Source organism: Dermochelys coriacea, chromosome 6, assembly GCF_009764565.3.
Source record: "Dermochelys coriacea isolate rDerCor1 chromosome 6, rDerCor1.pri.v4, whole genome shotgun sequence".
Taxonomy (NCBI): domain Eukaryota; kingdom Metazoa; phylum Chordata; order Testudines; family Dermochelyidae; genus Dermochelys; species Dermochelys coriacea.
The window spans coordinates 111,812,251-111,826,786 of NC_050073.1; the positions used below are offsets into that span (position 1 = coordinate 111,812,251).

The window sequence follows — 14,536 nt, forward strand, 5'->3', positions numbered from 1 at the left end:
ATTGCACTACAGTACTTGTATGAGGTGAATTGAAAAATACTATTTCTTTTGTTTATAGTTTTACAATGCAAATATTTGTAATAAAAATAATATAAAGTGAGCTGTATACTTTGTATTCTGTGTTGTAATAGAAATCAATATATTTGAAAATGTAGAAAAACATACAAAAATATTTAATACATTTCCATTGGTATTCAATTGTTTGTGCGATTCAACAGTGCGATTAATCACGATTAATTTTTTTGAGTTAATCACGTGAGTTAACTGCAATTAATTGACAGCCCTAATCCTCATCTTTCATGTTCCCACCTTTCATCCAGCTCTGTTAGTTCCAGTGTGTGTGGCCAGTAATGGCTGACACCATTTTAAGAATTATGTTGATTAGATTGCTCCAGACACAGTTAGATGGTACAATGCTTAGCAGCTGGTGGACCATCTGTATTAGGGCGCCTAACATAACTAACACTGGTGGAGCCATACTGGTGTTAACAATAGTGGGAAATAGGCTAAGTCAATGAGATTTTCTAATGACTTCACTGAAAGTTAGGTCAAGCCCTTAATGATGAGTGGCTTGAGATGCTGAGCTTCACATCCTTGAACTGTGTTATTAATGGCACTAAATATGCACTGATATGGGATTTGATAAAAGTGCATAAAATCTGTATGACATTGGATTAAAATCAATAGCAATGTGCCTACAGAGACAGAGGCATTAAAGTGACGTTATATGCTAAATCCATGCTAAAATGATTATTGTAGATTAATGCAGAGAAGACAAATAAGAGATGTTCAAAGATCATAAGAGAGGGATGCCAAGTAATGTTAATCAGTGAGCGTTTATTCAACAGCTTTATATTAAATGTCCTAAGTGTCCTCCTATATGAAACAGAGCTTTGGGAAAATAAAAGGCCATTCAACACAAATTGAACTGCTTTCAGTGCAGGTGTCTCTGCAGAATATTCCAAGTAAACCGGACTTATAGAAGAAGTAATGAAGAGAACCTAGAATGGGCACAATTACCTACAACAATGCAAGGAGTATGGAAGAAGAGATGGGACTTACTTTTAAGGATGTCTGATAATAGGCTACCCAAATGAGCATTTCTTTGGCAACCCAAGGGCAAGAGATGGGGAGGTCTACCTAGAGGCCCACTCCATCGCACAATAATGGCCAAAGTGACAAAGGGAAGAATTCAGGGGCTCAATTTGTTCTTGATTCCCCCAGCCACAGTAGGAAGAGTAGTAGCAACTTCTATGATGTTTTTCAAGCTTGGTCAGAGGGGACTAATCCAGAGTCTGGTAGAGGAAAAAAATATTTTACAATACAAAATAGTATTCGGATGGCCCCAGCTAGAAGTACCTCACTGTAATTCAGTGTCCGTGTTTTCAGCCTATGCTGCTGTTTTCAGGGGTTTATAATAATGACCATAAATATTCACTCTGGACTCGTACTTGGCACAACAGTTTGGCGCCCTAAACAAATTGATTTTTTAATGTCTTTTATTACCACACTTGATTAAAAATTTAAAATTAGCTGTGCCCTTTTAGGAGATAAAAATGGGGCCATAAAACTGAGTTTTTGTGCTTTATTCCTGATATTTTGTCCTTACCAGTACAGGATTGGCTTGGATCTAAACCAGGATGGTTTTCAAGTTTCCAAGTGCACATTTAGTGAGGATTTTAGTGGCCCCCATATTGTGTATGGATTGTACGGTTCCCCAAAAGGCTGACTCGTGCACTACTGTGAGTTTACAGCAAAGAGTACAAACTACATGGCTTGCATTTTCATTTGCATGACTTGTGATTTTGAGTTCGTCAGTTACTGGATGCCCAACCTGAGACATCTTTTAAAGTATTCAGAAGTGCTGAGCACCCACCCTCTGAAAATCAGGCCAGTTTAAGGTGTCTCCAGCAGGGCCTGGTGAATCACTAGTCACTTTTGAAAATTTAGGTCTGTGTTTAAAAAAAAAAAAAAAAAAGACATGACGTGAAAAACTTTTAAGTCTCCTTCAGTATTGTTATGGTGTGTGTAAGGTATTAAGAATGCTTGTTGGTATGACATGGGCCAATACTTGCAGACATGATAGAACTGTGAATGAGTATAAGTTTATCATGAGACAGTATTTCACAGGTTATAAGTCCCTGAATATTGGATATACACCATGGTAGGAATGTCTCATTTGTTACCATTGATTTTTAGTGAATCTTCCACCACCCTTCCAGCATAATGCACTAAAAGCATTTCCAAAGTTCTGAAAGGACATTTTAAAAAATGAACAATAGAGGGCAGAATTGTGGATATAATCCACCGTAATTGAACATTTTGGATGTGTGTATTTAACCCAGTGTCTCTTGCTTTCTGATTGCTTTTACTAATGCTCTGTTGTGCGATCTTGAGTATGCAAACCTTACCCCAGGATCCCCAGTTTCTCTTCATTTTGCTTATGAGAGTTGTGTGTTATCCAGCAAAAGCCCACTGCACTCTCTTAACAGTTCCACAGTCTCTGTTGCATGGCTTGTCTGATTTCATTAAAGATAGTCCATATTACTGCAGTTCGTTTCTTTTCAATGTCATCAGGGCCACAAATCAATGTCAAATGCCACAAATCATCTCTGAGGAATTGGTGTGTGAACAAATTCTCGAGATGCCACTATGCATGTCCATGTTTGGGAATTTCCCATGGAATTATGTTGGTGTTTTTAATTATTGTTCCCTGGAATGCGCTTTTTTTGGAATGTCACCCATTATGGTTTATCTTGTATGTGTGCTTCCTTTGATAACTACAGTCTGAGTCATGTGGTCAGCATTGATATCTTTATCTCATTTGTTTCTGTTTTAACACAGATTGCTCGTACATCTTTACAGCCGGCATATCCATCTCAGGTGCACTTTTCATCCCATTGCTTTGTATCTCTGTGTCTTTAATGTTGTGGTTTTCCTTACATCCTCCTAATGTTTTGTCTAATGAGTGTTATCAATTTTAACCTAACAGATTAGTTGTCTTGCTTATTGTGTTTATTCTTTCTAGTATTATTTACATGTTTTAATTGCTTTTTCATCTTTTCCATGTATTAATAGAGATTGGTTTTGCTTAATTTTAATGTCACTTTAAGATTGCATTAATTTTTCAGACTTTGATAAATGAAAACATAAAACGCATATGTGTGAGCAGGTCTTATCTGGAAACAATCCTTTTTCTTTTGAATTCAACCATGAATTCATATTAGGCAGGGATTTAGTTTGTAAGTACTTGCTGTGGTACCAGTGTTTCAAACATGCACATGAGTAGTTACATTGAGTTTCATGGGACAGCCCCCATATATAAATATTTGCAGGATTGGGGCCCAAATGATTTGTTTCAGAACGCATTCCTGCTTGAGTAGAACCTGAACTGTGGAGCACTCTTCTTGGGCTTGCCTCGAAATCTATAATACCTTTGGAAACGGGCCCATTTGCCCGCCTTGTTTTTTTTTTTAATCTGCAACACAGTTAATTGCAACTAACTCATTGCTTATTATTTTTAAGTTGGTGCAGCACATTCCAGAAGCAAGTCTGAACTACCAGAAGGTGCCACCTGGGTCAACGGGAATCGAGGATTTTGATCAAAATATGAACGACAATAGAGAAGAGGATCTCTCGAGAAAAACGAGGGCAAGAAACCGAGAGGAGGCAGGTTTTTTTCTCCTGTACTTTATAAGCTTGTATATAATACTGTACGTTGTAACCCATATGTCTGTACTTCCTAACTAGCTAGCTAGCTGAGGGAATTCAAAGAACTCCAGTGCCTCACTTTTTGGGTGCCCAATCTGAAACTTCTTAGAGGCCTTGTTTTCAGCACTCTCTGAAAGTTGGGTCATTTTTGAAAGGTGCATCAAATTCAGCACCCACAACCGCTAGTCACTTCTGAAAATCCTGTTGAGTTTTAAATGTCATCCAGATTCAGGAAGCCTCAACTGAAATGCTACCATCTCCAGTTGAAGAAATAAACTATTTTGACACAACCAGTATAATATAAAAATGGTAGCTATGAGAGCACATTTTCAATACGATCTGATCTGTTACATTTTAGGTCATCTTTGACAACCTGATGTTGAACCCAGTGTCTCAATTATCCCATGCAATCCGTGAAAATACAGAAAACCTGGCTGAAAAAATGAAGTAAGCTTTTAGCTCTAATCTGGAATGTTCTCTTGCCCGTGGAGTTGTTCCGAGGAAGGGCGTGATTAATTTATTACTCATGAAAGGTACTGGATTGTCATCCCTGGAAACTGTGGTTGCTGGTACATGGAAGGGGAAGAGCACAGACTGCAAAAGTAGAAAAAGGTTTTTACTTCCCACCTCCGTTTCATAGGCTTGTCCTGTAGCATAGTCTGTCCCTAGACAACTGAAGCCTAGACCCAGCTTTGTAGCGCAATGTCAGTATGTTTGCATAAAAATGTAAAGTTTACTGTACATGGCACAACTAACTTTGTTATGGAGGACAGTGCCCAAATGATGGCAACTCGGAGTATGTGTCTACTCTGTACTGCCTTCCTGATGCATCTTAGCCTTCGCTGGAGGAGTCTCGCCTATGAGAAGAAGGGGAACTCATTCTCCATTCTGTTCAGTCCATGGACCCCCCCCCATTCCAAAACTCTCAGCACATATGCAGTTTGTGATGGTATTTGTTGTGATGCCCTCTTGGAACAAGATTGTCAGCTCCTAGGCCTTAGAACAGGCAGTAGGTGGGAATGACTTTTGGTTGCTTGTGAGCTAGATTCAAAGTGGAGATGAAAGGCCCTTTATCTCATCACTAATCTACAGAACCTCTTTTGTTGCTATGTTTTGTGTCTGTTGTACACTGTAAACAAATGTAAAGGATATATTTTGGGTGGATATTTTGTAAAAGGTCCAATCTTGTGTGCTTCAGAATTGTGTTTCAGAACACCGAAAGGACCTGGGAGGAGATGGAGGCCAAAATTAACTCAGAAAACGAAGTGCCAATTTTAAAGACCTCAAACAAGGTAACGTGTTTGTGCTTAAGAAATAAACAAGGTGCCAAGAAGCTTGCTTAAGACAAGGCTTTGCCTAACAATTTATGGACTTAGGCTGAGACTTTCAGAGTAGTTAGATGCGCAGCTAGCATTGAATTTTAATGGGTTTTGGTTGCCTAACTTCTTTAGACTCTTCTGAAAGTCCCAGCCTCAACTTTGTGTGTGTCACTTTTATGTTTACATTGTCACTGTAAAAGAATTTTCCATTGTAAGCAAAAAAAAAAAAAAAAAAATTAAGAAACCAAAGCAGTGAGCTTCAGAACCAACCAAACCTATTTTCTAAATTGTTTAGTCCAAATGTATCTATTGAACTTCCTCCTCCTTCTGTTTTACAGTGTGTCTATTATATATTCTTATATTGCTATTTTAATGTCAATTTCACTTATGTCTCCCCTTTGTTAATCTTCAAGGACTCAGTCTTGCTAAGGGAGGCACAAACACAGATTCTTGTCTTACTACCATTCTTCTCAGTGTCTCCCACCAATGCAGCTCCATTGATAATAGGACGAGAATAGATGGAGAATAGGTGTTTTCACCATCGTGTTCTCTTCATTTACCAGGGTTAAACAAGAGAGTGGTAAAAATGTTGGTGCCCCCGTGAACGTTATCTGTACTCCTGCACAGACTTTAATGGGAGCAATGTAAAGATCTAAGAACATGCTTAATTATTGGGCTCAGTGAAATCCCTCATGTTTAAAGCTAAGGATGTGCACAAGTATTTACAAGATCAGGGTCTAAGTGTCTGCACTTGCAGACCCCTTTGCATTATTGGGCCACAAATGTCTGACCAACAGCTGGAATCTCAAATAAAAAATCTAGTCGAATGCATATTTTTACTGACTGGCTTGGTAGTATTTTTCCAGATATGGCAGACCAAATCCCGCTGGTGTTTGCCCAGATAAACATGTTATTTTGATGTTCGAGAACAGAATTTACCTAATCAGAAAAAGGTAGAATAACAAGGTATTCTATGTAGGCTTGCTTCCCAAAGTAGCTGAACGTTTGGTTGGTTGGTTAGTTAACCGATCTTTTTGGTGTATTTGTTTCTAGGAAATCAGCTCTATCCTAAAGGAGCTAAGAAGAGTTCAGAAACAGCTGGAAGGTTGGTAATTTTAAAATGTTCTCAATTTCTCTCCTAAATGTAGATGACTAGAACAAAATAAAGTACCATTGTAACTCGTTGTGGTTTGCTTTGTCAATTTAAACTTTGTAAATGTAAAGCACTCATTCATTTATTTGAGCATTGCTCCTCAATATATACAAACAGAAGATGTATAAGTGATGGATTTTCTCGTGTTGCAAAAATAAGAAAGTTACTGACTTCTGAAATGCTGAAGTTATTGCCGTGGAAATGGTTTATTCACAATAATTAGGACTTCACCACAAGATGGACAAGCCAAGGCTTCTGTTGCTCAACCACATGGCTGACAGCCCTATTCAGCCAATAAGTCATGCCATATTTTCGTACTACTTTTAAGCAAGTGTTTGTGTGGACTTGAATCCATTATGGAAGGTGCCATGCTACAGGGATAACAATATGAGCTCAATGCCTGACCCTTGTTTCATTTTAATAGTTAAGAAAATGTAAAAATGTCTTATTGGTGAGTGATTGGAGTTTGGTAGGTGTTTCTCTTTTTCCAATTTAAACAGCAAACGTCAAGTCCTAATGGTAAAGGTCAATTTTGGAGGGGTTTTTATTTTTTTGCTTATTAAAATTGCTTGGACCCAAGGATAATTATAAAGAAGGTGGAGTGCAGTCATGGGGAGGGGCGAACAAATTGTGACTAAACTGGGCACAAGAGTAGTCTAGAATTCTGAAGGTAAGAGAGTTTCTGTGTAGAAATGCTGCTGAGTACAGCTAATACACCTCTGTCTATCTCTTTTCTCCTTCCCCAGTTATAAATGCTATCATTGACCCCAGTGGGAACTTGGATGTAGTTGCCACTAACAAAGCGCCCTCCACTGCTACACAGTCTACAGCCACTAAAGTCAGGACTGCTAACCATTCTGGCTCCACGTTGGAGATTTTGTCACCAGTACAGATGAGAAATTACATCCAGAAATCGAACTGTGGATCTTCTAGCCTACAAGATGCTAATTTCATTCCAGATGGAGAGAAATACGTGATCTGATACAATATTTTATACTGCTATCATACTGTCATTTACTGTGGCGTTAGTTTTGTGTCCGAGTGGTTGTGGACAGTTCGTATGGAGCAGTTGTTTAGATTGCTAACACATTACACACACGCACGCGCGCGCACACACACACACACACACTATGCTGTATGGGTGAATGGCAAGTCTGTGTATCCCTTTTGAACAAGACTAGCACTGTGGAGCAGCACATATTCAGCACTGAGGCAAACTCTGATTTTTACAATACGATTCACTTAAATTCTTCCAATGTGCCATAAGAAACAGGTTTTGCATATCCTACATTTGCTACTACCGAAGCTCTAAAGTGTTCTTGGATTAGCCTGTTTATAATTCTCAGTTACTGGTAGTTCAGTTGTAACAAGGCTCTGTTTAAAAAAGAAGTGTACTTTTTTTGATTGGCGCTACATTTGGGACTGATTTTAAAAAGAGCATTATAATTCTGTTGGAATCAACTTGCATACCCACCAGTATAATGGTGCAATACAGTGGGTTTCCATAAGAAACTCTGTTTTAGTTGTATGAAAAATGTTTTCAGTGTTTGCAGGGGTAAAAAAAAAAATCAAAGAAGAAACCACTTTGAATCTATGTGCATCATGCTTTCAATCCAAAACCTTTGTTTTTCCATTGAGAAGGTGTAAACTTTCTAACGTAGTTGTAGATTCTGAACATATTTCAGGCACAGAGCTTCAAGTATACAGATGTAGATTAGCCTTATAAATGAGAAGGTCAGTTTTTATAGTTGAGCTTGCCAAATTCTCATTATTTCAGTATAATCGCTGTCTGAAACGTTTTTTTGAAAATATAATAATAATAATAATAATAATATAATAGTCTTTCATATTGAGCTGCAAATTCTCCTGAATAGGCTAAAGAGCAAGTTGTCTGTGATCAGCCAATTACTAAGAAAAACATCTGTTCCATTGGCTCATGTAATAAACTTAATTACACAATGATTGTGAACTAATATTCATTCTACAGCACTCAAAATAACGGCTTAAGTGTGGCTCTGCCTTTACTGGTAGTGTTGTCATAAGATTTTTCGTATCCAGTTATGCATGAATACACAGAATCCTGTTTATATTCTTGAGAACCTACCCAACAGTGTAAAGCTGCTGGTTTTACAATGCAACATTGGTATGACTCTTTTTGGTCCATTATAATCTTAGGAATGCTAAGGATTATTTTGCAGCAGCATCATTGAATAGTATACTGGATACTGTAAAATTAGCTTTTTATATCCCATCTGTCAAGTGAGCTGCCAAATTCTAAACAAAGTATTTGAGTGGCTTTTTGGAGAGTCTGTTTGATGCATGCAGTGTGCAAACTGGAATCTGTCCCTGTTGCATTAATACCTCTTGACTGAAAACAGTGATCAGGAAAAAAAAATGTATCAGCAGAGTTGTGGGAAATACACTTACTGATGGAGGTAAGCAAACTAAATTCTGCTACGCACTCATACAATGTATAATTTTGCTAATGAAAATAGCTTCCCAAGCTCAATTGCTCTTTATGTGCTGACTTCATATTTGGGGTGGGTTGGTTTCATAATTGGGTCAGTTAATTGACCTTTTCTTCTAGGATTTCGCTAAAGTATCAATTAAATAAGTATAATTAAATAACTGGGCTGCTCACACAGTGTTTCGTGTACTAGCAAATGGCAGGATTCTGCTTCAAGTGCCACCAGTGGGAGTTTTCCATTGATTTCAACAAGAGCAATCCCAAAGGAAGAGTTTGCCGGTTTGCCATGCTAGTGTGTCTTGCATGCCTGCAGGGTTTTGCATGGGGGAAAATAGTGCAGTTTTGCTGCCAATGTATCCAACAGAGAACTTGGCTTGTCCGCTACTGTGGAGATTTGGAGAAATATACTGGACTTCATATGAACACTATGATGATGGAAGTAAAATTTACTTTGCAGAATAACTAGGAACTCGGCCTTTGTGTTTCTCTGACTGCCTGTTATATTAATGCTGTCTGATTGTTCCAGTGTATCCTTTTGAAATACTTGCCTGTGTCCTTAGTTAATATCAGAAATAGTGGTATGGCTCTTGACACATGGTAATTCGTTTTCAAAAGTCTCCTCAGTGAGGGTCTGATCTAGCAAGGTGCTGACTCCGAATCACTGGGAGTTGAAGGGCTTCAGCAACATAAGGGATCAGTCCACTAGTTACAGTTTTGCAGTAGACAGGTGTGTGTTTGAGTTACTCATCAAGATCAGATTTTATTATTTGTTTTTACTACATTTTCCCATCCTCGTGGCTATGCTCTAGTGGTTTTGGTTCTTGACAATGTACCCTTGATGTGACTTCCATTTACTTTCACTTGAGAACTTACTAGTTTCTACTTTCATGAAGTTACCCATCAGAGATGAATTTTCTTCCTTTGCTGTTCCTCTGCTCTTGGTACTCAAATATCTTCGTTGCCAGTTACGTAAACCCAGAAATATGGTACCTTTAAGAAACACTTAGAAATAATGAATCTCTAAAAGTTTTAGTCTGGGGGTACGGAAAAGCACATGATTTTGTTTCATTTTGTTCAGCGTGATATAAAAAACCCACCTGTTTCCCAGCATAAAGTTCTTACTGAGAAAATTTCAAGACTATTTTAATTGCAGTCCTGTTATGTAATCGTTTTGGTGCTGAAATGTAACAAATATATTTGAGGTACTTAGTTAATCTGAAGTATACCTCATTCTGCATTTGTCTGTTATAATTAAACCAAAGAGCAAGCCACATAATTGTAAACCATTAGCCAAGGTTTGGTCTTATAAGCAGTATTCTGTGACAACAATAAAAAGTCTGTGTACAGTTCTGATGTGAGTATCATAAGCATTTGGGGTCTGATCCAATGGCTATTAGAGACAGTGGAAAGATTCCTATTGACTTTAATGGGCATTGGGTCAACCTTTAGTTGGTTAACTTTCAATGAGCTTGATGTGTGCTCCACTGACCCAACAGTCATTCATACAGTATATTTTTTTCATATTTGGTGTATTTATATTTAAAAAATTAGGCTGGCATTTTCGAACAAATCTAAGAGAGTTAAGCACCCAGCTCTGATTAAACCTCTCCGGGACATGGTTGCTAACACCCTTAGGCACCTTTGAAAATCCCAGTGCTTGTTCTTTTACTATACTTGAAACCTGTGCTCTCATTTAGATTGTTTTCAAATGTTAAACTCTTGAGACTTCATGAATATGTAATGAATGTAAATTCCTGGGAGAATGCATCAGTGCTTTGTGAGCAAGAGCCTAAGTGTGTCTACAGTACTGTCGTGTTGTGGTCATGCTGTGAGTGCGAATAAAGCCTAAGTCATCCTTGAATATTTTAATAAAGAAAAACCTTACAGAATGTTTACATGCAGCCTACTGAAAAAAAAGTGTTTAAAATATATAAGTGCAAGATTCTACTAGTTTTTTCTTCATTTTTGCAGATCACACTAGATATTTTTAAAATTCAGTAAATATGTGTAATGATTTTGCAACAACAAAAAAAAGTTAACTACCTGTTTACTTTGGATGTGCCCTGTGCTGAATTGTGCCTATCTGACTATCTTCTGCTGTTATGCTGCCGATTCTGCTGTTCTAAACTCTTCACTGGATCATTCCATTTGCATGCAACACAAATGCAAGCTGTATGAGAGTTGAAGCTGAAACACGTTTGTATAACTTGAATTGATTAATGACTGTCTCTCTTTTTTTCCACGCCCTTTTCTTGAAATATTGTGTATAATTTTGATTCCTATTTCTCCCACCGTATTTCTTTCTCTTGTTTTTTGAATGGTAATTTATTTTGTTTTGATGATAGACAGTATCTGTACATTTTGTTCCAAGGTGATATTGTGGCTGTCTTTAAAAATAAATTGTTATTTTATATAATTTTATCATAAAATTTCTTTAATAAATCATTCTTTTATCAAGTGACAAATATGATTCTGGGGTTTTTTTGAGAGTAAATTTTATGATATGGGAAAATATTTGGAGAATTAAACTATTGATCTTACACTGCCCCTTATAATGGCATGAAGGATCATATTGCTACATAGTAACAAACACGATTGGAGTCTCTTACAACTACCGTATTTTTGCCTACATAGAGCGCCCATTTAATGCACATGGATTCACCCATGTGGATTCAGTTGCAGGATGGGGGCCTGAAAAGCACCTTCTGTTCTGAGGCCCTTTTCTTACTTCTGTTCGAGCACCACTGGCTAGTGTAATCTTTTACAGAGACACAGAGAGAGAGAGAGAGATAGAGACACCCTTACATCCCCTAAAATATGGCACTGTAATGCATCCGATGAAGTGAGCTGTAGCTCACGAAAGCTTATGCTCTAATAAATTTGTTAGTCTCTAAGGTGCCACAAGTACTCCTTTTCTTTTTGAGAATACAGACTAACACGGCTGCTACTCTGAAACCTATCCTTATTGTGACACTCTCCACACCCTGACTTAGCAACACTGAGCAATGTTTCTGAGTGTTTTAAATGCCATGCAAAATGCCCTTTGAAACCAAAGGGGCAGCCATTTCATTCATTTTTAATAAGTCTTGGCTGAATAAAAATAAGATGTGGTAAAACTGCTGCCAAAACTACTCACTCAGTGATGAAGGCAATTATCGTTCACTTTTAAATCTTACCCGAGGAAAGGCAGAAGCAGCTATCACTACTGCTTACCACTGAGTACAGCAGTCAGTTGAAATCCTGCCGTGCTCTTTCAACCTTTCCTGGCCGGTATAAGACAAATACATGGCCTGATTCCCCCATAATCTTACAAGAGTAGCCCAGTGGGATTGGGGATTACTCCCATCTTTAAGGGGTTGCAGCATCCGTCCATATTTGCAAAAGTAACTCCCTAAACTCATCATTGATCTCCGATTCCGAACTGTCGGTCTCTTACAGAAATGCAATTTATACGTGGGCCTAATCACTTACACTGGACCTTGCCAATAAAGATGGGGAGGATGTAGGGGAGCCAATGCATAGTCTTGTCTTTTTTTCCTTTTTTTTTTTTTTTAACCAGCTTGAGTGAAATATTGTATTCATGGCTGAAAGCAGGATCCTTGTGACCCCAGTTCCATGGTCAGATAGAGCTCATCTGGAGCTCGGAGTGAACCAAGAGAGAGAACAACAGGCAGCAGCACCAAGCCCAGCTGCCTGCTGATGGCCAGTTGCCTGTTTTAGGCGGGAGCTGAAGGATTCAGAAATGAAAGTCAGGGGTCTGTCAGAGAGCTCAGACTGTTTGAGAGACCCCAAGTGTTGGTGTCTCAGGATCACAACCTCCAGAACTAACAGGGAAAGCAAGACCTGATATTTTTAATGTAAAATGAGATCAATTTCTGAATAGCAGAGGAAGAGCAAGGGAAGCTAAAAAAAAGTGTGTAGCCACCATCACTCCCTCCTTTTTTACAAGAAATGCCTTTTTTATTTGTATGTAAAAAACAAAAACAAACAACCTTGTTACCAAAGCGCAAACGGTGTGTGCTCTCTCGCTCAACCACAGAACTCTGGGCAAGAAAAAAGTTCACGCCCTGTGTAATAAAATGTAAAACTCAGCTCTGGTGTAGACACCGCTAGGCCAATGGAAGATTTCTTCTGTTGACCTAGCTACTGCCTCTTGGAGGGGTGGAGTGACTAGAGCAACGGAAGAACCCATTCAGTCACTGTAGTACAGGTCTATCCTACAGCAGCATAGCTGTGCCACCATACATTTCTAGTATAGACATACCCATCCATACGTGCACACTTGTAGTTGGAAGGAGAAGTATTCACGCTCTGACTCCAGTGGAAGTTTGTTTCCAGTGGCAATATGTCCCAATTCTGGCAGCCATGTAGGTAGTTGTCCCTCTCCAAACCCTGGTTGTCGACAAAGAAAGCTGCAGTTTGCATGAGTAAAGCACACCCTGGTTTCAAGCCGGGGAAAGCTCCACAGGCACAAATCACAGCTTTACTTATTTATGCTTGCACTGGGACTGCTACACGTACGGGGCTGGCCATTGACTGAGGGAATTGAGGTACAGCCCCCATGGAGAAAAGGTCTTTCTTTCACACAAACCCCCTCCTAATCTGCTCTGCTGAGCTATAGCATGTTGCTTTGTGACAAGCAAACCTTGGAGGGGGAACTTGTTTGTTGTTTTTGAAGGAAGTGAGAAGAATGACACTTTGTTCTTTGCTTTCAGGAGGCTACAGTGAGCAGGGGTCAGGCCTTTTCACTGTATATCTCTGCTGTTAGGCCGTGGGCAACTCAAGGAGCAGACTGTAGCATGCCCCACTTAAAACAGCTACTGTTAAAGTGGGAAAGAAGATGCAGGAGGCTTCCAACAACATCTAGTGAGCTTCATGCATACTCTGGCCCTTGATAAATTATGCTCACTGCACAAGAGGGGTCCTGCCCCATCACTGATGGGAGTGGAAAGCAGAGTGCTGGAACCAGGATCTTCCCCTCTCACCCATGATCCTTGTGGTGTCATTCAGGTACCACCATAAACCAAACTGAATTTTTTTTGTGGTAATCTGAAATAACTGCAACACCCTGATCTATTATTAACTCTGGCAATGAAAGCATTTTAATCCAGCAGCTTCTAACAAACCTCTCATGTCTACGAGTGCAATGTCTTGTAATATATTGTCCTTCTCACCAAAAAATAGGGTCCTAACTTGTTTGGCAGAGGGAGAGCGTGTGTCAGTCCAGCCAGGCCAAAGTGAAGAGGAAGGGTTTTTTAAGTGAGAGGGGTTTGCTCTCTGTAGGAGGCAGGTGAGAGAGTCCCAGCTGGCTGCCCGCAGAGCAAATGCTAGAGGGAGCCCGAGCTGCGAAGGGAGGAGGGGATAGAGAGAAGGCTAAGATTAGAAATGCAGAGCTGGCAGAGGAAGTGAATGTGAGATCAGACAAATAGGGGGCAGCTAGACCACAGAGGGCTGAAAAGCAGGAGGGCACATTTACCTCAGAATTTCGGCTGGACAGTGAGCCAACCATGGGGAGGAGAAATGTCTCCATTTCCTGGATTCTGGCGGCAACGTTCCAGATTCCCGGAGGATTGGTGCATGTGCAGGTAAGATCATTATGGAGAGGATTTTCCAAATGTGACTAGTGCTTTTGGAAACCTCGGCTTGAGAATGCCTCAAAGGGGCCTGAGGGTGCTCAGCGCTTTCTGAAAATGGTGCCTCTGTAAAATCTGGGCTAGAGATTTTTCCGATCATGCTCGATTCGTTGACAAAAGGGGCAACCTAATTACAGGGTGGTGAACCGGGCAATCTGGATTTGAAAGGAGTGTTTGCTTTTAACTAAACTGTTCATTGTTGCCTTGTGCAATTTCAGAGTCCTGAATCTTTAGCCTCATGCAGACAGTAGGA

General features: G+C 39.4%; 1 protein-coding gene across 2 annotated transcripts in view; it reads left to right on the forward strand.

Annotated features, from left to right (window-relative positions):
* The window catches only part of CEP170B (centrosomal protein 170B), a 98,387-nt gene extending 87,276 nt beyond the window's left edge, over positions 1 to 11,111 (forward strand). Inside the window, exons 15-20 of one of the 2 annotated variants that reach the window (XM_038404864.2) lie at positions 2,845 to 2,883; positions 3,526 to 3,669; positions 4,070 to 4,158; positions 4,910 to 5,003; positions 6,084 to 6,135; positions 6,930 to 11,111. In XM_038404864.2, coding sequence (XP_038260792.1) covers positions 2,845 to 2,883; positions 3,526 to 3,669; positions 4,070 to 4,158; positions 4,910 to 5,003; positions 6,084 to 6,135; positions 6,930 to 7,165 — 654 coding nt within the window. In that variant the 3' untranslated portion in view covers positions 7,166 to 11,111. The remainder of the gene's footprint in view (positions 1 to 2,844; positions 2,884 to 3,525; positions 3,670 to 4,069; positions 4,159 to 4,909; positions 5,004 to 6,083; positions 6,136 to 6,929) is intronic. The other variant, XM_038404865.2, reaches the window with a different exon arrangement.
* The last annotated feature ends 3,425 nt before the right edge of the window (positions 11,112 to 14,536 follow it).